This window comes from Brachyistius frenatus, unplaced genomic scaffold (genome assembly GCF_029030835.1).
Source record: "Brachyistius frenatus isolate BFR_SWC_R1_liver_20210118 unplaced genomic scaffold, ASM2903083v1 Contig_483, whole genome shotgun sequence".
NCBI lineage: Eukaryota > Metazoa > Chordata > Actinopteri > Embiotocidae > Brachyistius > Brachyistius frenatus.
The window spans coordinates 28,404-53,116 of NW_027211082.1; the positions used below are offsets into that span (position 1 = coordinate 28,404).

The 24,713-nt window shown below is 43.0% G+C and overlaps 1 protein-coding gene across 1 annotated transcript in view; it reads right to left on the bottom strand.

Moving 5' to 3' along the window:
* LOC138614336 (staphylococcal nuclease domain-containing protein 1-like) overlaps window positions 1-24,713 on the bottom strand; it is a 59,218-nt gene that overhangs the window by 8,965 nt on the left and 25,540 nt on the right. Inside the window, exons 2-6 of the mRNA XM_069687707.1 lie at window positions 24,042-24,183; window positions 11,131-11,254; window positions 9,189-9,258; window positions 6,907-7,020; window positions 3,010-3,213 (exon numbers count right to left, since the gene is read on the bottom strand). Coding sequence (XP_069543808.1) covers window positions 3,010-3,213; window positions 6,907-7,020; window positions 9,189-9,258; window positions 11,131-11,254; window positions 24,042-24,183 — 654 coding nt within the window. The remainder of the gene's footprint in view (window positions 1-3,009; window positions 3,214-6,906; window positions 7,021-9,188; window positions 9,259-11,130; window positions 11,255-24,041; window positions 24,184-24,713) is intronic.

Consider the following 24,713-nt stretch of genomic DNA (forward strand, 5'->3'; position numbering starts at 1 on the left):
CACCAGGGTACAGATTACAATGACCATGTTCCAATCCCAAGCAATGGATAATGAATAAAAGGACAGAGACAAAAAAAAAAAAGGAACAGATAGGAAGGACAAAAGTCTCTTTTACGGGGAGGCTGATAGTCCGGATGAGCGAAAAGACAGAAAGGAGAAGTGAAAGAGCTGAGGGCGCAGAGTAAGGAGGCTTGGATACGACACTATCAAAAGCTTGGGGGGAACTTTCTGTAAAAGAGAGGAAGAATGAGGGCGCTGATCCAGAGGTCAACAAAAGGTTGTATCTTAGAACATTTTTTTTTTTGGCTCCGCTGTCACTGAAAGATAACGTTCGCTGTTGTCGCAGCAGCAGCAGCAGGTGCAGTGGTGCTCGTGAATCTCCGAGCCTGAACGCACCTCGCACACAAATGACTTCAGGCCGAAACGGGCCAATGGGAAAACTTTTGGGAAAACACAACGCAGATAAAGATCCTGAGGGTAAAATAGAAAATGTTCCAGTTGTGTTTTTCTGTAGTCGTTTATGATTATTAAACTGTGTTGACAATAAACTAAAATATTCTGCCTTTATTTTTTTTCGCAAGAGTCAAAGGTGTTTCATAACCACATTTGAGGAATCATTGCAAAAAGTGTGTTTAATGAGTATATACATCTATATATTGCTATATATAGACAATATCGGTTGACACATAAAAATCCGGATATTTTCACTCCCTTGGTATTGTCCCCAAAATCAAGTATCGGTTGGTCTTTTGATTTGCGAGAAGAACATTTGCGCTGTGCATGTTGACGTTGCAACTAATTCTTATTTTCATTATCAATTTATTTTCCATCTAAATGTTTTCAATAAGCCGATTCATTTTTCAATTTGTCAAAAATGTCAAAATATGAAAGAAAATGCCCATCCGAGTCAAAATGGATATTTTTTTTCCCTCCCAAATTAATTGCTGCTATTCGATGACTCAGCAAATTGATGATCGTAAGATGATAACTGACTCACCCTTTCAGCAGTAGTGTATTTAATAAAGCCTTTAAGACCAGAAAAACAACAGTTGTAGAAATGTCACTAAATGAAAAACAAGTCGCATTAGATCCTTAGCAAACTTCAAGCTGTGCAATTCAGATTGTGAATACAGCCGAAGTGCAGTCTATCATACGAGCCCCAAGACGCTGTAAATCAGAAGCACATTTACTCCATTTAAAGGTCTGAAAGGTAGTTTAATCACACTTGAGCTTGTTTTTGTTTTACCGAGCAGGGAACGTGGAAGATCTCAGTGATGGCTTTGAGCGTGGAAGCGGGCTTGATGGGTGGAATTATCAACAAGAAATGCTGTGGAGCTTTACTTTAACACACACACACACACACACACACACACTCGTAAGCACCGCTGCCTGTTAAGCTTTCCGCAGATCAAAATGTTCACGTGAAGCTGGCGAGGAAGAGGCGAGGAATCCGTGTGGAGACACAGCTGCTGCATACAAAAGAGGAACCGTTTGATCCGGTGGAACCTAAATCTGTGCTAATAATAAGCCTTATTAGTCGAATGGCCGGAAGGTTTTAATCACTGTCCGTTGTCTGTGGGGTCCATTAGCCAGAGACGGCATTGTGGTCGCCGGCCACTCTTTGGAGGTCAGAGGTCAAAACGCTCTGACAATGATGCATCGAGCTTTACTGACTGACCGTGAGGTGCGAAGTGAGCTGGTTAAATACGCTCCGCGAGGGAGTGAATAAATTGTTTGAAATATTGAATTGACGAGTTTGTTCTTACAACTGGCCGCTAATTTAGACACATATGCACCGTGATTGTGTTCATGAACAATTACACTGGTGGACATCTTTCTCTCCACAATTGTTTGTGCGCTTCAATTTTTTTTTTTTTTTTTTTAAACAAACGAGAGCGAACGATATCGAGGTTGAGCGGAAGCAGTAATTGCAGCGGTTATAAATATCCTCCATTTTTCTTTATCTTTCATGTGCAGAGTGGCTTTCAGTCTGCTGAGTGAATTAGCATAATGAGAAGTAAGTAAATGAGCGCCGCTTCATGGTTTGACAACATGGCCACCATCTGGGGGTAAATTGCAGAGGTGTTCAAATGTATATTGTGTGGCTATGTTTTGACAAGACGGGACGTGAGGTATTAAGTCTTTTGTGGCCACATTACAGGACCTACAGGCTAGTTTTTTTTTTTTTTATGGATTAAAAACAAAATCTATACATGACAAAGTGAGAGGGAAACGAGTGGGCAGATGCATGCTAGCATGGAAATGTGGTAATTACCGGACAGCTGGAGAGCAATAGAGTGAAAGATAGACGTTTTAACATTAAATAATACACAGGGGTGCCGTTTGCCAATAACAATGGTAAATGTGTATTTAAAATTAAGTAGCACCTTTCACCATTGGATCAACAGGCTTATACCAATGTCTGTTTAGAACAGATGACAGCACAAGTATTAATCCACACTGTATGTTTTACCCGTGCTGAAATAGAAAGAGGAAAATAAGTTATATTCTAAAAGAAGGATAATCTGGTCTCGTGTTCAGCAAAGACACAAGTCAGAGTGGAGCCGGGACATTTAAAAAAAAAAAAAAAAAGACCAAAAGCGACAGCATGGCTCTCAAACGGACTCGTCTGTTCAGGCAGGCAGCCCCCTTGCCTTTAATCCATCTGAAAGTGCAACAGCAATTCACATCTCAGCCCAAATACAAAGAACACATTACAACGAGTCGGTCGTTGCTTTTGCAGGTATGGAGCCGCGCCAAACAGAAAGTCGAATTTGCTTTGTACCACAGCCATATAATTAACCACAACTGCCCGGTCTGCAGGCCTGGTGGGAGCAGAGACGGGTGGACAGAGAATGTGACTGGTTGCCTAAATATAAAAATAGCCGGTCCAGTGAGGGGGGGGCGGCACAAGAAGTATCTGCGTCAGCCCGAAAGTTAAGAAGATATGGGATTGCTTAATCTAACAACGCCCCCATCACCACACACACACACACACACACTCCTTACCATCTTCTGCAGGTGCTTCTCCTTGCGGACGTCCACCATGACCCAGCCCTCTTTGACCAAGCCGAGGCCCACGTCGTCCTTGGTGTCCCCGAACTGTATTGTGACGAGCGGGCAGGTGGGGCCCGAGTACTCCACGTTCAACAGGCACTGGCTGTTGTGAATGTCCCGCACCACGCAGTCCACCACGTCCGCACGGGTGTCCTCCTGAAGGAGCGAGGGGAAGGGAAAGTGGTACAAGATGGAGGAAATGAGGCGGGAAGAGATGGTGGCATCAAAGTGTGTGTGTGGGGAGGGGGGGAATGGAGATTGAGGAGATAACGGAAGGAGAGGGAGAGAAATAGAAAAAGAAAAAGAAAAAGGTGAAAGGGATAATTAGCATGTTGTCACTGATGGCTCTCACACACACAGAGAGAGAGAGAGAGAGAGAGAGACAAACGGGCACAACAGACAACGCAGAGACAGAGACACTGGAGACGTCCATGAACCTCACTGTGCTTTGATTGGAAGCAAAAATACAGAACAGCCATGCAAACCATTTATCATTTCATCACAGTTAAATGCTCACTCACACTCTCATCAGTCAGTTGTGCAGTACAACAATTATCAACTGAACCAGTTCAAGAGATATTAGTTCTGCTGAACCAAGTCAGACCATTGACTTCCATCCAACCTCCTCCTCCTCATCCTGTGGCTGCCGACTATTTCCTTTTCATCCGTCAGTTAGCTACCTCTCCCTCTTCTTCTGTCTAACCTTATTGAATGTGAAAGGCCAGTATTTGATTGAACATATGGCGGAGAAGGAGGTGGAACAGCTGCAATGCAATCCTGACCTCGTGTCCTCCAGCAGTCGGGGTGAAAACAAGAAAAAAAAAATAAACAAGCGAGCTGCATCTTCAAAAGGCAAGAAGCCATTTAAATACCAAAAAAAAAAAAAAAAAAAAAAAAAAAAATCAGTCCCTGGCCATCATCCATCCCTTTCCCTAACACCATACATCTCTTCGCTTCCCTTCTTTCTCGCCCTGGTATTGTCTCCATGGCAACCTCCTCCGAGCTAGCCGCCCTTGGGTAGGTGCGTGTCTGGTGTACGTGTGCGCGAGCGAGTGTGGGTAGGGAAGCTTGTTCAAAGCACAAAACTGAGGGCCTTTTTTTTTTGTCCCCGCTCTCCCCCTGGTCAACTTGTCACAGGCGCTGCAGGGAAGCTCAGGGCAAGAGAGGGAGGCAGGGAGGGCTGTGACGGAGGAGGGGAGGGGGACGGAAAGACGGACAGCGAACACACAAGGAGAGAGAAAACACAGGAAGAAGAAAGCACTGACACTTGTGAAGAGACAATGTAAAATGAATGAGAGCCTCTCGGCGACCCGTTCTTATCCACCCTGTATGGAGAGCAGACCGTTTTAAAGCACTTTGAATGTTCGCTCAAAGTGTTTGCATTTGCACTTTGGGTTCTGTACTGATGTCGAAGCACCTTGCTTTAAGCAAAATTTCAGTATTTTTAAACCATTTTTCATTTCACAATGGAAGCCAAAATTCCCTGATGCACCAAGGTTACATTTTGTCTCGACATAAAGCAAACTTTTTCCTTGTGGATAATCGAACATGTTATTGTGAAAGGGACAGGGTGGTTGTGTTGTCTCGGAACATATTCATCAGACTTGTCTGGTGACATTTACTTTGCAATTTTATCTAGGAAAAAAAAAAAAAAAGAAGCAATCTCTTGCTGCCTGCAGATTTTACGGTACAGGCTTTCAATGGTCATGAAACCACTGGTATCAGAGTGTCTATTTCAGCCGGGCCTTTTCAGTCTGGCATTTTCTTTAAAGAATTTGTTTTTTCATGTGCACACTTTACTGTTTAATTAAACAGTTTAATTAGCAGAACAGGCAGACTAAAGAAAAGGCAGGATGTGGTGAATGCAGGCAGCTGTAGGTTCATGACATTCATCATGAAACTGGATTAAATGCTGCTACAACTGTTGGAGCAGTTGTTGCTGCAGTGAGATTTGATAACGTACCCCGTGTGTCCTTTGCCAAGTTACAAGAACGCCTTTTTACGTTCGAGTGTCTTTTCCTTTAAAACAGCAGAACAGCGAGTGTGATGGGATCATGACATTTTTTAAAGATATTGTAACTTTATGGAATATTCTATTAAATGGCACCGGGAGGCAGTAAAATGATTTTGAATTTTGAAAAGAACTTTTTAGGAGCGACTATGAAGCCATAATATGACTTGTGAAGACAAGACACCTCGTGGAGGGCATCAAGTGGCACGTTGCAAGACAAAGGCGGCAACGTTTTCTGTGTGCAGCAGCAGAAGTGCATTGCAAGTGGGCCAGTGTGCTGTCAGTGTGAGTGACCTTGTAAAAAGCTTCAGGAAAAAAAACAAAAACAAAAAAACAGACTGCAAACATGTGAATGGGAAATAAAGAGAAAGTGTAAAGAACAGGTGCAGAGTGACAGGGAGGGTAAACGGGACAGGTGGAAAGTGCGTGTCCGCTTCCAACACGTGAATAATTGTGTGTTTGTGTGTGTATTTGTTTCCCCGGCGGTGGGGGGCTGGAATATGTAGGTTATGCCTGCGTCCCCTGGGCTAACAGATGGGCCACTTCATCACCCGACTCATGAGATTACCTGGTAATGTTTTACCTCATTGATACTTCCATCATACATTTTTAAGTTATATTTTCAAACACAACACAACATTAAATAAGCAACAACTATCAGAATGACCATATTAAAAACTCTTTTACATTCAGTACGCTGTCGTGCTGCAACTAGTAACATGACAGCTGGTTGCCGGTCGTCATTGTGACGCAGGACGCTTTGTCTGGCACAAAAAAAAAAAAAAAAAAAAAAAATGGAGCACCTATGGTTTACACCGCTACACGTAAAGCCCGATAAATGAACTAATAAATACTTGACACCCTCTAAATGGACCATAACAAAGAATCCACACCTCTTTGAAACCATTTCAAAAAGGGTCTGAACACCACCAAGGCAGGATTTATTGAAAGACTGTTGCATTAGAAAGCATTCACTTCAAATAGATGCACAAAATAGCAGCAAGTTAAACAAGTCACATCTATTGTGAGTACTATTGTGCATACTGTATATTAAAACCACACACACACACACACACACACACACACACACACAGAGGGAGAGCGAGAGACAAACAGGTGCTACAAGTGGCCACCAGAGGTTGAGTAAACACATGCGGATGTAAACAAGAAGATGCAGAAAAACACAGAAAATGCTGCTCTGCTGCCAGATGGACAACAATGGACACACACACACACACACACACACACACACACACACACACACACACACACACACACACACACACACACACACACACACACACACACACACACACACACACACACACACACACACACACACACACACACACAGGGATGGTTTTTATCTAGATGTGTGAGAGTCCAGCCTTGTTTAAGAAATGAAGTATACTTTTCCAAGTTGTTCATAAAACAACATATCAGCTGGTAAGTCAATTGTTCTCAAATTTTTCTGCAACAAAGTAAATCAATGAATTTGTCAATGTTCTGTTGGTGTGTGTGTGTGTGTGTGTGTGTGTGTGTGTGTGTGTGTGTGTGTGTGTGTGTGTGTGTGTGTGTGTGTGTGTATGTGCAGCATACAATATGTACGAGCATAATTTTCACCAACACTTGTCTGGAATGAAAACCGGACCCTGTCTGTCAGTTACAGACTCATCACCCGGCGTGATAAGTGAAACTCAAACAGTTTTCATGCCAGGAAAGTCAACTTTGAAAAGCTGGCAGAAAATGAGTGAAGGAGCTGATATCTCAAAGTTAATTTTCAAGCTTTGAGCTGCGACACACATCTGCTCGCTGCGTGTGCTCGTCCGCGCACTTACGTCCTGTGGGACATGGATGTAGGCGAAGGCATACTCGGTGGCCTGTGCTGGCAGGGTCCTGGTGCTGAAGGCAGGAGGTATGGCAGCCAGGCGGGTGGACGACACAACTTCTCTCTGGAGGAGGATGAAAGAGGGACAAAAATAAGACCCGATATAGAAAAAGGTTTTAAGATGTTTTCTGTTGTTGATCATATGGAGACAAAGGTTTGTTTTTTGTTTTTGTATTATTAATACTTCGTGCAAATACTGTGAAGTAAGTTGCAGTTCAGTATTTTTGGAAATTCAGTTACATTACAGATGCGTAAAAACAGAAACCGGTAAGAAGGTTGTTGACAGCTTGTAATCACTGTTCATTTGGAGAGTTTTTGGCATTACGGCGTGCATCTCTCGAATAAAATGCTTCTGCAAATGACGGACGGCCTTAAACAAAGCGCAACTCGTCCTCAGGCTGATAACCACCCTGAAACTCGTAATGTATTTCTAGTTCTCTTTAATTCTTCATCAATTCTGCATTCTGCGTGCCACTTTAACCATCATAGTTTACAATTGTGAAAAGAAGGACGGAGGCCATTTTGTAGCTTAACAGCTGCATGTATGTCACTTTATAATCATTTTTACAGCTGTTTCGACACCAGTACTGAGGCCCCTTGCATGTAGCTCAATTATCTCGAGCTTAGCTAGACGTTAACGAGTAAAGACGACAACAGATGTCCAATTTACAGTTGACTCGTCAGATTCAAAAAGAAAAAAAAAAAGTCACAAGTGCTTAAAGATATTGATCGTTTTAATCAAAGAGTTCCAACTTGTTTTAAAACAGCAGGACAGACAATAACTCTGGTTTAGGAATCACATTGTATGAATTCATTACCTGCAGTTACAGCTTGTGTCGTGGCCATATAGTAATCTACAGTGCTATACGGCAGTCTGCCTACAGTGCTGTAATTTGATTTGATTCCCAAGTTAAAAAAAAAAAAAAAAAAAAAAAACTACATTTAGAAGAACTGTGTGCTGCATTTCAATGTTATGAAGCAATAAAGCTGACACATCCTGACGGGTAAAAGCCCATGTGAGCAATGGCCAATCACTGATCGCCATAAGGCTACACAGTGATGGAAAGTCAGACAAATGCAGCTGTTAGAAGTGGGGAGTTAATTTAATGACCCCCATATCCGAGGTTAATGTGTTCATTGGCCTGTACAGTCTAGACAAGAGAATACCTTGAACATTTATGATGGGCAAAATGTTGAGATTTATTGACGCCATGTTAGACTTTGACAGCACTGTAAATGTGAGCTTTAAAAATGGAATGACAAAAGTGCTCTGCTGTGATTGCTAATGATCACATAATAATTCCGGTAGTGGCCTGTACCTAAGAGAGGTGGCGCCACTGTCAGCTAATAGCTCGTGACACAGAGGCACGAAATCAAGGCAACACTGACTCAACCTGAAATGATGCAAAACTACAAAATATGAGGCAGATATCAGCGAGATTTTTTTTTCTTCCCTTCTTTTTTTTTTTTGTGTGTGCCAGGTCGACCTCGGAGAATCACACTTTCAGCAACATGCCAGTATGCATCGCATCTGCCAGCCAAACCTCGATCTGTCCCCCACTCTGAGGTCAGTCACACACTGCGCTGCTCCGCTGCATCACGAGAAATCTCCTGAACGGTGGGATATGTGTGTATGCGTGTGTGTACGTGTGTGTGTGTGTGTGTGTGTGGCTGCATGAGCCACTTGGTGATGCAAGCCTGTGTGAGCATGTGGGCAGAGGCCCAATAACACACTCACAAGGATGTAGTGCCTACGTCATGACAGAGTAAAAATAAAATAATAATAATAATAAAAAATGAAAAAAATAAAAAATAATGTAACAACACATCTCGAGAGAGGGGAGCTCTGTTTTTGTCATTCTTATGAGAGGAATACAAATAATCCACTCACTTGAAGTATTTGCTTCAGTCATAACCATAAAAGGAAAACAAACAAGGGGGCATTGTATTTGTCCAAAAAGAAAACAAAACAACTCCAGCTGAAAGCACACTGAAGGCTTCTTTGAACATAGAAATAAGCAAACAGCTGGTGACTGAGGAGACGCAAGAAGAGAAATCCCCCCTCCCCCTTCGGATGCTCGGCCGCTTCCGGCTGTGGGTTCGGCCTCAGCAAAACTTTACTAATGTCACCATGTTTTAATGATGATGCTGCAACTTTCGCACTCTTTTACACCTCCCACAAACACTTAATCACACGTACGCACACAAATTCGCGGTGACAAAGTTACTCACATTGCCGTAATCAATGTAGAAGACGTGAACCTTTGCCGGTGACTCAACTTTCTCCACTCTGGCTCTGTACCTGCAGCAGTAGAAGCATAATTGAGAGAGAGACGGAGACAAAAGGGGGAGAGAGGGGGAGAGAGAGAGAGAGAGAGAGAGAGAGAGAAAACAGAGCGCAGGAAAAACAGAGATGAAGACAGAGGGCACAAGAGGAAAAGGAGATGAGTAAATGATTCTGTGCTTATTTCCCTGGGGAGAAGGTGTTGGAGGATCTGTCTGTTGTGATCGGGGGAGAGGACGAGCAGGCCGGGGGAGTGAAGGGAGGGCAGAGAGAGAGAGAGAGAGAGAGAGAGAGGGGATCTATCAGGACATGGCAGGGCTGTGAAAATTCCACAGAGGCCTCCCTGCAATAAAAGTCAGAAATTTAAACCTATTTTTGCTTTGTAGCAAATAACTTTAGTGCATTAAGCGCTAATCACAGAACCCAGCAGTTTCACTTTCTGCATTTCAATGGAAATAAATGTGATGTTACAAGGACGTACCAATCAGTGACAAATTAAAGGAAAAAAAAATAAAATAAAAATAGAATAAAGTGCCCGAGTAATGGCCCGATCCTTCTTGGGAATTCATACAGAAGCTAACTGCTGACAAGAGCAAGGATGAGAAAGAGCGAGAGACCGAGTGTGAGTGACTGATGAAGAGGCGGTTTCTTTCTTTTTCTATTCACTTTGACTCTGTGGCGTTCTGAGAGGCCTTGAAAGGCGACGGATTACTAATTAGCCCCCGAATGAAACGATTCGACATTCCACATGCATCACAGAGTACCAAAATATGGACACAGAACAATGCAAACATGAATGTAATTAGCTTTCTGAATAATATGGGTTGGTAAAAAAAAAAAAAAAAAAAAGAAAGGAATAAAAGACCAAAATCGTAGACATTTGCCACCTGGAGCAGAATTATTGTTTTACTCACTGACTTTTCTCTTTTTTTTTTTTTTTTTTTATAACAAACAATAGGTTTACAGCAGATGGCCTGTTTAAAATGCTCACAGACTTATTTTGGTGGCTTGAGCAGGAAACGTACTTTTATTTTTGCCCTCAAAAAGCAGGATAAGAAGAATGAAGGAAGGAAGGAAGAATGAAAGGACAGCACCTGTGTCGGGTGAACATTTGGTTTTTAATCAGTTTCGTGAGCTTTTTTTTTTTTTTTTCCCCCCTCTCTCCGTCACCTTCTTGACAGACTCTCTCTCCCTCCCTCGATCACTGTGACTTCTATCTGTCCCTGTGACCATCTGTAAACTTCCAACATCCAGTGAGGACACTACATGAGGAGGTGTGTATGTGTGTTACTGTCAAGCAACTGCTGATTCTAAAGGGCCAGAGAGAAGTGGCAGCGAGCTAATTACACCCTGTGGGTGTCTGCAGTCAACGCATCACAGGCTTAAATAGAGACAAGGTACAAATGAAATGTCAGCTACCCCTGAGAAGAAGAAGAAAAAAAAAAACAACTAACTACAAGCACGTATGTGCATCACCACGTTATATGAAATGTCCTAGTAGTTGTAGCGGATATTATCCAGTACTAATAAAGCACAAGCTATCAGGTAAGAGTACCAATATGTGGCCTTCATTAGTGTATAAAACAATATGAAGCACCAGAGATTGTAGAACAATCCTAATATTGAGTCGGTGACCCATCGTAGATAAGTAACCGTATCATGACACTGATGAATAAACCACTTTTAATGTGGATCAATCGGATGTGGCTGACACCCCATCCTCTTCATGGGGGTCAGTATCAGTGTCAATACAGATCGGGTGATTCAAAACATCTCCGTCTGCTCTGAGCTGTTAGGGTTTCAAAATGGTCATTTAGAGACCAACGGTGTTGCTAGTGTGCTGAAGCCAATGTGAGGCTGTCGAATACAAGAAGTGAAAGGAACTCTCACCATTCACCGTCGGCAAACTTGGCTATGCAGTAGTCCCCTCGGCGCGCGACGTGCGATCCTTCCACAGGCGGCTGCGCAGCGATCTCTGCTCTCATGGTCTCCATCAGACTCTCCAACTGGCCTCCTGATGGGAACACGCAAGAACTCAGTTGACAAATCGAGTGTGATTTGTTTTTGTTCTTTTCTTCAAATTGCATTTCCTTACATCACTGTAGCCCATTTTACTTTGACACTGACGTCTTTGCTGCGTTTCCTCCATTTTACCTCAAAATAAAATGAGTTTCCGCTCTCCTCGGAGAAGTTGTTGCAAATATTCAACTTTGATGTGTAAAATGGATCTAAAAATCCCATTTAATTCTCTACAGAGTTTGTCTCTCCACAGGTGCAAGCTTCTTTGCTCTCATTTGCATGTTGGCTGTATGTGATTGACAGAGGTGGCAGAATCAGAAAAGGAACACACTTGTATCTTGCCCCATGCAGAGCAACTCAATAAGCATATGAATATCAATGAAAGACAGTCTGACGCAACTTTGCAAAGCACGCTTGTGCTTCTTGCATGCAGACACTGACTGCGAATTTGCCCGAGGGTTGTTTATGCTGCCTGTAAACGAACGATGGTGCTACTCCTAATAATTGTTCTGCCTCGTGTTATGAGTTAATTAATTACTTTGTTGCCTGCGGCAGTGTAATAAGACCCGTAGTTAAAAGTTAAATTGAATCCCTGCCTTGATTCAAATGGACAAAAACAATACAAACCCATCTTAGTGGAACAAAAAAAAAAACTTATAAAAAACGTATAAAAAGGTTAAAAGCCATGTTAATCCCTTTCGAGACTGAAACCAAAAATGATCAGCGGTTTTTGTAGCTGTTAGCCAATTGCTGGTTTGATCCCGGGGAGAAACGGACCTAAAGAGTAAAGCGAGTCGCCTCTCCCAACGGGCCTTTGTGCCCTATCAAGCCATTACATCATGCGCGGCAAACCTATTATGGAGGATTGAAGGCGAGAACGCGGCTGTCGATACGGTGGGAGTTAAGAGAAATCAGATCGTGAGCCATCGCTTCATGGATCCAATGACTGCAGTTAAGTGGCAGCCTTATTTGCACCCATCAGTAGCAATTGGGGAGCTGATTGTGAACACCACCAAGTATGTGAATCTTCGAGAGAGAGAGAGAGAGAGACACTTTCCTGGTGTTTGTGTACTATGTGGAGTATTTGTTTGCGTGTCGAGGAGTATGTTTACGCACACGCGTCTATTAGTGTTCCAAGTGGCTGCGTGTTTGTGTGTGCAGCCGCATGAAGTGTGTTGAAGCAATTGCAGCAGCTAGTTTAGTAAAGTGGCCCATATGAAATTCTATGGTGGTATTTTTAGAGGCCATTTTCACTAATAAACCACCTGGAGGGGTGTGGGGGAGTGCGAGGGGAGGGGAGGGGAGGGCGAGAGTTGTGGGAAGGGGGGCCAGAATCATGGGTAATGGGGCATCTTCAACCAAATGAATTCACAAAATAGAAAAGCAAACTGAGGCCAAACCAAAATCGAATTACATATTCAGTGATGTGAAAATATATGAGGCAATAAAAGGTAAAGTAAGGATGCTCTCAAAAAAATAAAGCCATGAATATTTTCTTATAAATTAATTTCATACAATGCGCAGTAAACGGGGGAAAAAAAAAAACAAAACGTATTTGGTGTGATAGTGTTGTATATATTTAAATACATACAGTTTTATAACAGCAGTTACACTAATATGGATTTGCTGTACTTCTGCATTAACTGCATATTTAAACCTCAAGAAGAAAAGACATTTTTAAGCCTCAAAGCTTGATTTCTTCTGGACAAATGCTGCTACTTGACCATGCGCTTAAGTGACACTGGTCAGAAATGCTTTTCACGCAGGGATGAGGGACATACAAATGATCTTAAAGTTGTAGTGATGCATCCAAATCGGCCAGTAAAAAAGGAAATAACACGGACACTTTTAAAAAATGCGTATGCTGGTAAAAGAGTTATTCTCCGCGTTATACGAGGTTATAGACATTAATACAGTGGAATAAAAATGTATATCCAACTCGGTTCTTACACCTTGTTCCTTTGTAGTTGTTACAAATAAAAAAGTAAACAAACTGGCACAAAGCTGGTGTCAAAAATGGTACAATTCAAATATGTACACAGGGTTAAAAAAAACAAAAAACAAACACTGTGTTCTATCTCCTCACATATCTTCAATCCAGTCAAAACAAAAACAAAACAACATTCAATCTGCTGTTTGATTTGTCGGTAATGCACATACAGCATGCCAGCCTTAAGTAAAAAACAAGACAGAGAAGAAACCTCATTCTCTTAGGATGTAAACTCAGGTTTCACTGGAACCACTTTTTTGCAGCGACATGTTATCTCCCACTAACCTGCTTTTTTTTTTTTTTTCTTTTCCCGTGTGTGTGCAAAATTTGTAATTCCTGCTTACTATGCATGTTACTATCAAACCAACAGCTTGGAGGCAGGCACTGTGCACACCTTTATACTTCTGTACTGCTGCTGTGAGTTGTCATTAACACCTAATATTATTTATGCTTGTGGAGAACAAGAAAATATAAATAATGATGGTATTTTCCCACGGTTATCTGTGCTGAGACAGGCAGGCAGCTGCCAACCAACAGCAGACAGGAAACCTTCATTTGCATGATGTCAGACTTGGGAGGAAAAAAAAAAAACAACAACAACAAAAAAAACCACCAAAGGAAAAGGATAAAAAAAAAGGGGGATTAAAGAGTGTGAAGGAAAAGCTGGGAGCTCAGTTTGATTGGGAGGGGTCAGGGGTAGGGGTGTCCAAACAGCTCATTGGCCACCCACTGCTACACCGATTGCTGATGAGTGCAGTGAGGGGAAGAGAAGCATTACTGCACACAGGAGCACACACAGGCACACACACACACACACACACACACACACACACACACACACACACACACACACACACACACACACATGGACACACACAGACCAAACAGACGCGTCCTCAGCGTTTTGTAGAGAAAGCAGTTTTTAGAAAACATGTCAGATGAATTGCCTCCCGAGCACCTTGCCTCAAACACACACACACACACACACACACACACACACACACACACACACACACACACACACACACACACACACACACACACACACACACACACACAGGGGGTGTGGTTGCATCATTATACTCCAGCTTTTTGCCGCTGTGGCTCAGTGCAGAATTTGTAGAATGGCAGCGAACTACGGCCGTCACAGTCAGCCACCTCCTTGATTTATTAATCTAATTAAAAAAAAGTTAGTGTGTGCCCTCCTTCTTGGTCTGTATGTGTGTGCATTTAATTGAAAAGGCTTTATTCATATGAATGGTATTTACAATATTGATGATAGGATTGTTCACACGGTGAGAAGGTTCCTTGTTTGCTGATGGTCAGTCGATATGAACGTCAAATCTCTGCTTGGTACAAGTCTGCACTTTACAGGATTCACGGCTTGAGGAGGAGTGTCTTTATACAGACTGGGTAAAGAACTGTTGATCTGACATGTGCAATCCCAAAAGTATATCTACAATATGGTGCTGATGGGCTTTTTACAGCCTGTCACCTTCATTTTCTCTGCTGTTTGGTGCGGCATCTGTTCAGAGTCACTTGTTTTTTTCCCTGATATCTCAGGAAAAGGAACTTGGACTTTTCTATGCTGTTTCACAGGTTTACTTTGTGCATGGTAGATTGATACACGGGGTTGTGCAGTCAAAGGACACGTTATGAATCATCATGTGAATTCCTGTCACACTTTAACAAAAGATCCATATCAAAGTCTGACTGATGGGAATTCTTGTTCAATATTTTCCTAGAAAAACTGATGCTGTCTTTTTGTAATTTGGTTATATACATATTTTTTTCTCTTCACTTTCAGCTCCTTAAACTTGCCACATTGACAGCTCCAGTCCAGACTAGACTCGGGCAGCCTCCTGATGGAAGAGTAAACTGACCCCTTTAATTCATACACCTGTCTTCCCTGTTTGCCTCTGAGCATTTCATAACATGCATTTCCACATCCCCACACTCCAAAGTGTGTTTGATTTAGTATGCAGAGTGCAACTTGTGTATTAGTATTACTCTGCGTTGGGATTTAAAGGTCTAATTAGCTGTGCGGGGCCCTCTTGGATCTTGGATTATCAGAAACGCTTTATCTAAATGTCCGGGTTTAAGTCCCGGATTGTCCGGAGAGAATCTTTCACGGGGTGTCAAAATGCACATCACACAACACAAAGAAATAAATAGAAAAAGAAAAACCAGGTGCGTGCAAGGAATTGCACATACATAGCGACGATTAAGACTGTACACCGACTGCAATCAGAGTGGAAGGAAACTAAAATAAACTTTACATGCTGCAGGTGAGCACGGAGACAAACAAATCGGCCATCTGGCGCGAATAGAGCGAACCCTTACGCAAGTGAAGTGCAGCATCCCAGTGAAATTGGGAGTGAATAGGAACAGTAACACGAGGAAGGAGGTACGGCGAGGACACACTGCATTACAGAGGCATATTTCTATTTAATGTTGGCATAAAGACAAATAGATATCTGCATGCAGAAGGGGTAAACCATGTTGAGCGTGAGTGCTCATTTTGTGTTGAAGGCAGAGCCAAAGCGATGATCCAAAAAGCAGCCAAACCACTGACTGTGTCTGATGCCGGCCAATTTCTTTCCGTCTTCATCTCTTTATTCCTCTGATTTTTTTTTTTTCTTCCTCTCCCTCATTTTGTAATTTGTTTATACACCATTATGGCTGCAGCTGTTTGTAAATCATATATAATTACATTTTGAATGCCCAGCGCAGCACGAGGGAGCGATTAGGCTTTAAAACAAGAAAACAATAGAGAAGGTAAGGGGGGCATGGGGGGGAGAGGAGAGAGAGAGAGGGAGAGGGAGAGAGGGACAACAGTTTTACAGGTTGGTTATGATCGCATGTGATTATTTTGTGGCACACGGTGTGTGAGCAGAAACAAGGGGTAACAAAAAAAGCAATGAAAACAGTGAATCAAGTGGCCTTTCACCACACATCCCAAGGCTCTACTGGATTCTATTAAGCTGTTTACGAAAGCCATTAAACCACAGAAAGGTAAATAATCACAATATGGCAGAGGCCAAGAGAGCAACGGCTGCTTATGAAAGCATTCCAATTTCCTGGTTTAGAAGAATGAAGGAATTAAGAGTCCAAGTGGAGTGCATCTGTGAAAAGGACAACTGCCGGAGAAACAAGCGATTTGGAAAGGATCCGGAAACATGAACCTAGCTGTAATTGACTCTAATGCATAGGGGAGGGGAGGGGGGGCAACATTTAGAAGAGAGAGACGCAATCTAACTGAAACTGACGAACAAAAAAATGTTCCGCATCGGCGTTCTCTGGCTCCTCTGGGAAAGCACTTCCCTTTGTTTTGCGCGCCCTTTTCCTGGCCGGACGCGTGGGTGCTGCCATCGGCTCCCGTCGGAGACATTCACGGCGGCTGAGCAGAGCGCGGCGCTTTAGCTGTTCGCCTGGTCGTTTGGAGTGTTAACTATGCATGAGGCTCGGACGGGCTTCGTCCTCTGGGGTGGAGGAATGGCTGCGTTTCGGGACACGCAGGCATCACTTTAAAGGTTAGAGCCGCCGCAATGACAAACAACAAAGACACGGCCTCAGTATAGCAGGTACCGGCTTGGGAGGGAGGCCAGCAATGCGAGCGAATACACGCACACACGCGCACAGCTGTTATGAGTCTAATGCACCCCCCCCCCTCCACACACACACACACACCCCTTTGGTCAACAAAGAACCAGCGCTCACCTGGGGATGTTTGTACATTTTCTAGAGACACAGTGTGACAAGAAGGGAGCCAAGACAAGAGAAAGGCCATTTACTCCCTTTCCTGAGTGATGTTTAAAGTGGTGTCAGCATCTGCCGAGCGTTGAAGGAGGCCGCTATAAAAACAAATGATCCCCCCTGCTTGACTAATGCTGCTCCACTCCCACCAGAGAGGGTTATGGATTATATCTCATGCGATACCCCTCCACCGCCACCAATTACCCTCTTCCATTCTGCCCTTCCCGGCAGTCTGGAGCCTTTTACAGCAAATTACTGTTTCTGTAATTGGAAAAGCCATCACTGAAGAATCTAAACAGAGAAAGCATCTGCGGCTCTCCTTTTCGCATCCGTCTCTCCTGCTCCTCTCTCTGCCACCTATCGAGCCTCGGTGGCTGCAGCTCGTGGCCTGATTTGATTGTGAGGAGTCCAAATATACTCGGAAGATGGCCCCTTGTTCCCAAAACGTCCACGCGTTTCTGCGCATTTGGCCAATTCTAATGAGAACCCCTGTTTGGACCCGTAAGTGGCTCACCACTGTGAAAAGTGCCATTCAGCTCTAGGTAACGGACCCAGACATCGACATTAGAGCAAATCACGGTTGCTAGGAGAGTGAAGAGTGCGGACAAAAATGCTTATTTTCCATCTGAAATTCAAAAGCCCCTCCCCGCCTCAAACCGACAGGTGAGCTGACCTTTTAGAGGCTAAGTTACATATCTGATTTAATAATGAATGCTTTGGGAGGGTGGGGAGATCATCTAGGCAGGGTCTGACCTCTAAATATTGAATCTGCTGCAGTGGCAGGGAGCTGGGAAAGTGAAAAACAACAGCGTCGGCCGCTGCGTCTGCTGCAACTTTCATTCACCTGCCTTGGCTACTTGGTACGGTGTAGGTATGTGGTCGAACACGGCCTTGTACACACTTCAAATAAATTAAACATGAAACATAAAAGGCAGATGGACGAGGATATACAGATGCACTCCGGGTTACGATGTCAAAGAAATAAATACCATTCTTTTTTCAGCCTGAGATACAGTACGGTCTAATTACATGGCAACAAATTCTAAGACTAGACAGAACTGAATATTTAAATTAATATGGTATTGCAAACAAGCAGCTTTAGCTTGGATATGATTGCATACACATTTGGAGAACACTATAGCAATTACAGTCCATCTCCTCTAATTTGACAGGACTATTAAACTGTTCATCATAATCGTTATTACAATAGTCACATTTAGCACTTTGATGCTTTTTTGTGGTCTTTTGCCTGAAAACTCGAGTTCATTTTTGCACTGCACAATTAGTTCCTTTACTTCATTGTCTTAATTAGACTGTTCAACAGAGAACTCACACGATTAATAAAAAATTACTTTCTCACATTCTTTTGAAAAAATAAAATAAAAAAATTAGTGTCATAACGCTCTGGTGTAGGAGTTAATTATCTCAATCCCCAGCTGACTCTGGCTCGATGCCCACAGTGCCACAGAGAGACATTTCATCCAAAATGATAAATAAATAAATAGTTCAGGCAAGCCTCGCAATAACCATTTCGAAATGTGCACCCTTGTCTTTTTTAATAAGCTCTATTCTATAATGTAATCATCACTTGGCTGCCTTGACATGACATCCAATTAATGGGCCACTCAGCCTGATCAATATGAATTGGTACGGTAATTCTTGTGTTCTCTTACTGAAATCAACACAGAAGGGACAAGTGAATAATCCAATATAAAAAATCTCCACGAGCACGAAAGAAAACAAAGACATGCGAAAACATTTCAAAGTAATGGAGTTCAATTTCAAAAGAGAGAAAAGGGCCCTGGTTTGAAGTCTAGCCAAAAAGGAGAAGTGTTCTCTGCCTGCATTGCTCCATCAGTAGCTGGTTCCAGCATCATTAGGTGATGAACAGCTGCTGCGTGTAAAAGGTAGAAGTGTGAATAATGTGGACGGAGTGGCACCTGGTTGGGGGGGAACGACTCCGCTCATTATGAGTCTGTATGGGTGCCAGGAAACAAGCACTAGACAGGATGTACCGCCAACTGCGCTGCAGCTGAGGCTTGGGGTGAGCAGAAAATGTGTGTCTGTTGGTCGGGGCCAGGCCCGGCAACACCGTGCCGTGGAGGTGACAACGGAGTGCAGTCCAAATCAGGGGGGAGGGCCGCTAGCTAGGCAACGACAACCCTACAGTAAAGTTGCCCAGTGATACAATCTGTGGGCCAGGAAAGCCAAGGCAGATCGGAGCTATTACGTCCGAGTGTTGTAGACAAGCGGTACACAGGAATCAGGTGAATGGAGAAGCCAAATGAAAAAACAACTCCCCTCTGTGGCTGTGTCCCACTTCCACACTACATGCTAATAGCAAGTAAACAAGACGAAGAAATGGTGCATAATCGGTGAAATCTGAAAGGAGTTGGAAATTTTGTCGACACATCCTGTGAAAAGACCAAAACCAAGCATTATCTGTGCTTCCAAAGCCCGACTTGGCTCATCTGTCGGTGCCGTAGAGCTCCATCGTTGTCCAAAAACGATTAAAAGCACATCAGCGAACTGCTGGGTGACAGGTTTCTTCATTAAATACACGGCCACTGTAGTTTATTTAGAACCAGCTCCACAGCCCAATAATGGCCATCACTGTGACCATCTCAGGAGGGTAGTTCCTGTGAGACATGCAGTTCTGTCGCTCAGTGATGTGAACACTGGCATTTCTGTACTGCAATACAGCTGACAAACACATCGATACCAATGCAACTGAGCTTTATTCGAAGTCTTCCTCAACTAAACCGTACGATGGAGTTGGGGCACAACTTCTTCAGTTTTTAGGGAAGCTGATCCTCCCGACTTTCCAGCATGGTGGTAAACCGACAACTCTGCACAGCACTTCCTTCCCCTGTGCCTGGAGTCGCCTCCGTCTCTTAGTGTCCAAGGTCACACAGATCTATGCGGGTCCCCCTCTGACAGTAATTACATATAGCCTCCGGAGAGAGAGCAACACACAAGGAAAATAAGGGGAGAGAAGAGAGACGGCAGGACGGAGGAGAGATAATGTGTGTGTGTGTGGGGGGGGGAGAGACAATGAGAGATAAATGAATACAGCAACAGATAAAGACCCTTAAAATAAACTGAAGATTAAAGACCAAAATCCCTCAAGCTTCTCTGTGATTTAAAAAAAAAAAAAAAAAGAAGAAGCATTTTTAACGTGAAATTAATCACTTATCGAGCTCATGTAAAGATATTCGTATAAGGGGGAAAAAAACAAAACACCCCCCCCCCCACACACTTATGGGTAATTAAATGGGAATAATTAAAATGGGAAAAGGGGTAAAATACAGAGCAGATACAGAGGACCCCTAGAGAATAAAAGATATTGCAAACCGCATTTCCCTCACCATGCTTAGGAATTGCTTAGAAGAGGACATGCATGAAGATGATTTCGTGGGCCTACCTATGTTCTTTAAAGTGCAACAACAGCTGTGGTGCCTTTTCAATAAGCACTGGCCTTATTACCGCAATAAATAAATAAATACACCCCCGCCTATCATACGGCCACACGGGGTTAATGGTTTGGAAACTGCATCTAAATATTAATGGCTTTCATGAAGTTCCTGCCTCCTCTGCTCTGTTGTACTTCAACAGATGTACCATACACTCGCTCTATTGTTCTTCTGGCTAAAGCATCTTTTTTTCACCAGGCTGCTTATTATTACCACACTGCACTGGTGCTAACTGCCTCAAAACCCTCCATGCTTCTATCAATTTGCCTAATTTTAATGCTTTATGTTGTCCACTGTCGGTGGCCACCTGACTCCAATCTATCACTTCCAGTTCTCCCTGGGGTATTCTTTCTTACCCCTTTTTCTTCCTCTTGTTCAAAACACGAGTACTGTACTTTCTACCACATGCTCCTCGCTGCTAGCATTATTCTCCTTCATGGAATATTTCACCACTTTTTGTTCTCTTCTTCTTGCCTCGGCGGCGCTTTAATTTTCCGATGTCAAATCAATAAAGTTTTTCTTCTTTCACTGAAGCAGCGATTGAAACAAACGGGAGCTGAACTGCAGACAGAGAAACGACTCTGCCAGTCCCAGCTGTGTTTTAATCCATTTTATTTCTATAAATACAGCCACCTTTCATGATTAGTTTTACATCCACAATAAAAGCTGTGAATTATAGAAGTTAAGTAAATGCCCTCGTACCTATCATCACGGTGATGCCGAAAGCAAAGCTGTGGAAATATTGTTTTATTCTCTTGTTCAAGTTACCTTCAATGAGGCTTCCAGCGATAGCTTCCATGCGAGGCGTTTAGGGAACATCTGTTAATTGTGGCTGCAGAAAACAACCTGGGTTACACTCTACCCCTCTCATCCACGAGAAGACTACAGATTTGTATCGTAATGTATAATGTCATTTTCGTATCACATCTCTTGCTGTGTGACATTTGTGTTCAGTTTTTGCTCTGAATCGATGCTTTATAGGACCTTACTTCCCAGAGGTTATTCGGTATGGCCGAAGTGCTTCTTCACACACACACATGATGACGACGATCATAACACGTGCACAAAAAGCTAGCTATTCCAAATGTTTTGGAACATCACCGGTGGAACAAATGTTAAAAGCACTCTGTCATTATTTGTTTATGTGAGCTGGTATGCTGTCATCATTTGCAATCACACGTGTTTATGAAATCCGGCTTCTGCTTCCAAGCTTATACAAGTCTATAAATTCCTTCACTTCAGAAATGTTCTGTGGGGTGGGGGTTGAGGCATGTAATGATTTTGCAAAGCACTCAGCTTGTATGATTTTACAGGCCCTAACACTTTGATGTTCTCTTCAAGAGGTTGGTATGATTTTATTTAGCTTTGAGGGAGTGTCAGCGAAAATGAAAGAAACCAAGGGAGAAGAAGAGATAGAGGACGGCGAGGTGGGGCAAACAACATGATAGAGAGGGAGATGAGGAGGGAGGGAGAGAGGTAGGGAGGTCGGGAGGGAGGCAGGAGGTGAGACCGGTCAGGTTTGGCTTCCCTGATGAGAATAACACTTTTTTTTTCCATTTCCTTTTTCTTTTTTTTTAAACTAGCACATAAGCCTCTTGGTGGAAGAACACGGACCAATTAAAGGGGAAAAATAAATAAATAAGAAAAGCCCCAGCAGTGCTGGATCATCTAAAATCAAGCCTTCATATGAGAAAAGATTAAATAACTCACAGCTCTTCTGTCAAAATACACTGAGAACAGCAATAAATTAAAAAAAAAAAAATGCAGTTTGTGTACAATTTCTTTAAATGCAACACTTTGGTTGCTAATGAGAAAAAGTTGTAAATGCTTTGCATCTTGCCGTTTCCCCAGGTCCCTTGTAGATATAAGTTACTTCTGAGAAATATGAAAAAAAAAATCAAAAAAAAAATCAATAAAACACTTTGATTTGCACTTTCATGTGTAGCTCGAGTACATCATGTTTCCCAAAAGTCAGACGGCCTTTTAGATATTCTGTAACACATTTAACTTGTTCCCTGCTGACAATAGCTGAAGGCATTAACCCCGGCTTCAGGTGAGCATGTGCCATGGACTGTACATTTCAGCCTCTTGACAGTAACACGTGATTTTGATCAACGATAAAAACCTCAGCTGAAGCTTGAAGTAGCCAGAGGCAGTTTAAAGGCTTAAGATTTGAATCTGCAGCTCTTGGCCAAAAGACGAAGGGCAAATTGTTTGTCCACACTTCATAAAACCCGAGGTTTCAAGGTATGCCAGAGGGAAGAAAGGTATGAGACGTTTACGCAAAGAGTTGAGGGCCCAACGCTTTCCACATACATATATGATTGAATTATTATGGTGTGCGTGATGCTTAGGCTCCGATTGGCAGTAAGTGAAGGCAAATTAAATAATTATGGCAGTGAGGCAAATTAAAAGGTGGCCAAAGTCAATTTCATGGCCTCGAACAGTCGCCTGCCAGTGAAGACAGTTGTGTGTGTGTGGGGTGAGGGGTGGGGGGGCTGCAGAGAGAGGAAGCTGCTGCTCCAACAAACTGGCAGATGATGAAGAGACAGTGATGAGCATATGAAGGCTTCATATCTGCTCCAGCTTGTTTGTGAAAGCAGGGTTCAAGTGTGCTCCTAAATGTGAAATTGTGTAAGGCAATAATCGAGTCACAAAATTCTTGGTGTCAAAGACAAAGTGGTTTAAATTCTGAAACCCCCTTTGAATCAGAAGAAAAAAAAACGTCTGAAAACTTAGGAGTTTAATTATGGACTCAGGTTAACATCATGTGAAATTCGGACTTTTTAAATAATAGTAAACTGACCAATCATATCCTCGACCTGCCAGTAACTCCTGGTTGTTACGACGACTTACTGACAACAAACTGCTGACATCTAGGACAGTGAGGGTTAATAAGCAGGTGAGTGTACGTACTTCTAATTCATGTGTGTGTGTGTGTGTGTGTGTGTGTGTGTGTGTGTGTGTGTGTGTGTGTGTGTGTACACACAGTATACACCCAAACAGAGCTCGTCAAAGGGAGCCGCCATGTAAGAATACCAATGTCTGTTAGTTTTCCCATTTCCGAACTTTTCTCTCCCTTCTTAAATGCGAATAGTGACAAAACAGTTGGATGTGATTTGTCCCTTTCTTTCTGCAGTAACAACAAGCGGGATGTCCTTTGTTTTGTCTCTCCCGCTGCAGCAGGGGGTGAGGTGAATGTCTGAGTGGTGAAGATAATTTTCATTCATAAAGTCAGTCTGGTGTTAAAAGGGAATTAAAAAGTGAGAACAGCTGCTTGCACCTCTGACTGGAGAGGTTGTTGGCGGTATTTAGTGTAGAAATGCATAGGATGATGACTAATCGCTGCAACATGGCATGCCATCGTATTCTTGATCAAATGTACTTTAAAAAAAAAAAAAAAAAATTAATCTGCGTCTCTTGTTCTGGTTTTCAGGTTGGATCTTCAGGCCTGTACCAAAATTACATGGATTGGAAAATCCAATTATCAGGTATAAAATGTCCCTCCTTCTGCATCTCATGCATTGTCTCACACTCGCATGCACACGGCAACGTCAGCGTACCTGTCTCTACGTCCTGGGAGTAGAAGTGCAGGGTGTCGGTGATTTCGGTGACGTATACTGCTCTGTAGTTGGCGACGCGTTCCTTCTCCTCTGAGACGTGCACAACTTCCTCCACTGGTTTCTCCTCGTAATTGGCCCAGATCTGAAACGCACGCAAAAGAGACGACAAAGGCGGGTCAACGACCGCGGTCATGAGACATGTCAGTTCACCGTTTCTGTAATTTGTGGGGGAAAAAAGAACGAGATGGTGTGACACAGAAAATGACCCGTTTCAGGTAAATGACATTGAGAACGTCCTTGACATTTTACGAAATATTTTTTGAATTATTCTTTTTTTTCTTGCTCATGTTATGCTGATGGCTGATTTGGTCTCGTATTCGTGACAGCATGAGATCCTGAAAGAGACCGCAGTGTCACGCAGACATATAATAAGGTCTTTGTGTGACACGCTCGCTCAAGCATCAGCAAAGGAACAATCATCGCGCTCATTATCTCCGTCCAAACTCAAACCTCTGACGCTACCAGCATACGGTACAGCCTATGGTTTCTATGGCAACTTTCTGAACCGCCATAATGCGACGAAGACGCTTCGGACGAGAGCATGTACGTGTAACTCTCCTCCTCACTTTTTCAAGAGGATATTTAAGTGCTCCGTCGAGGATTAGGTTAAAA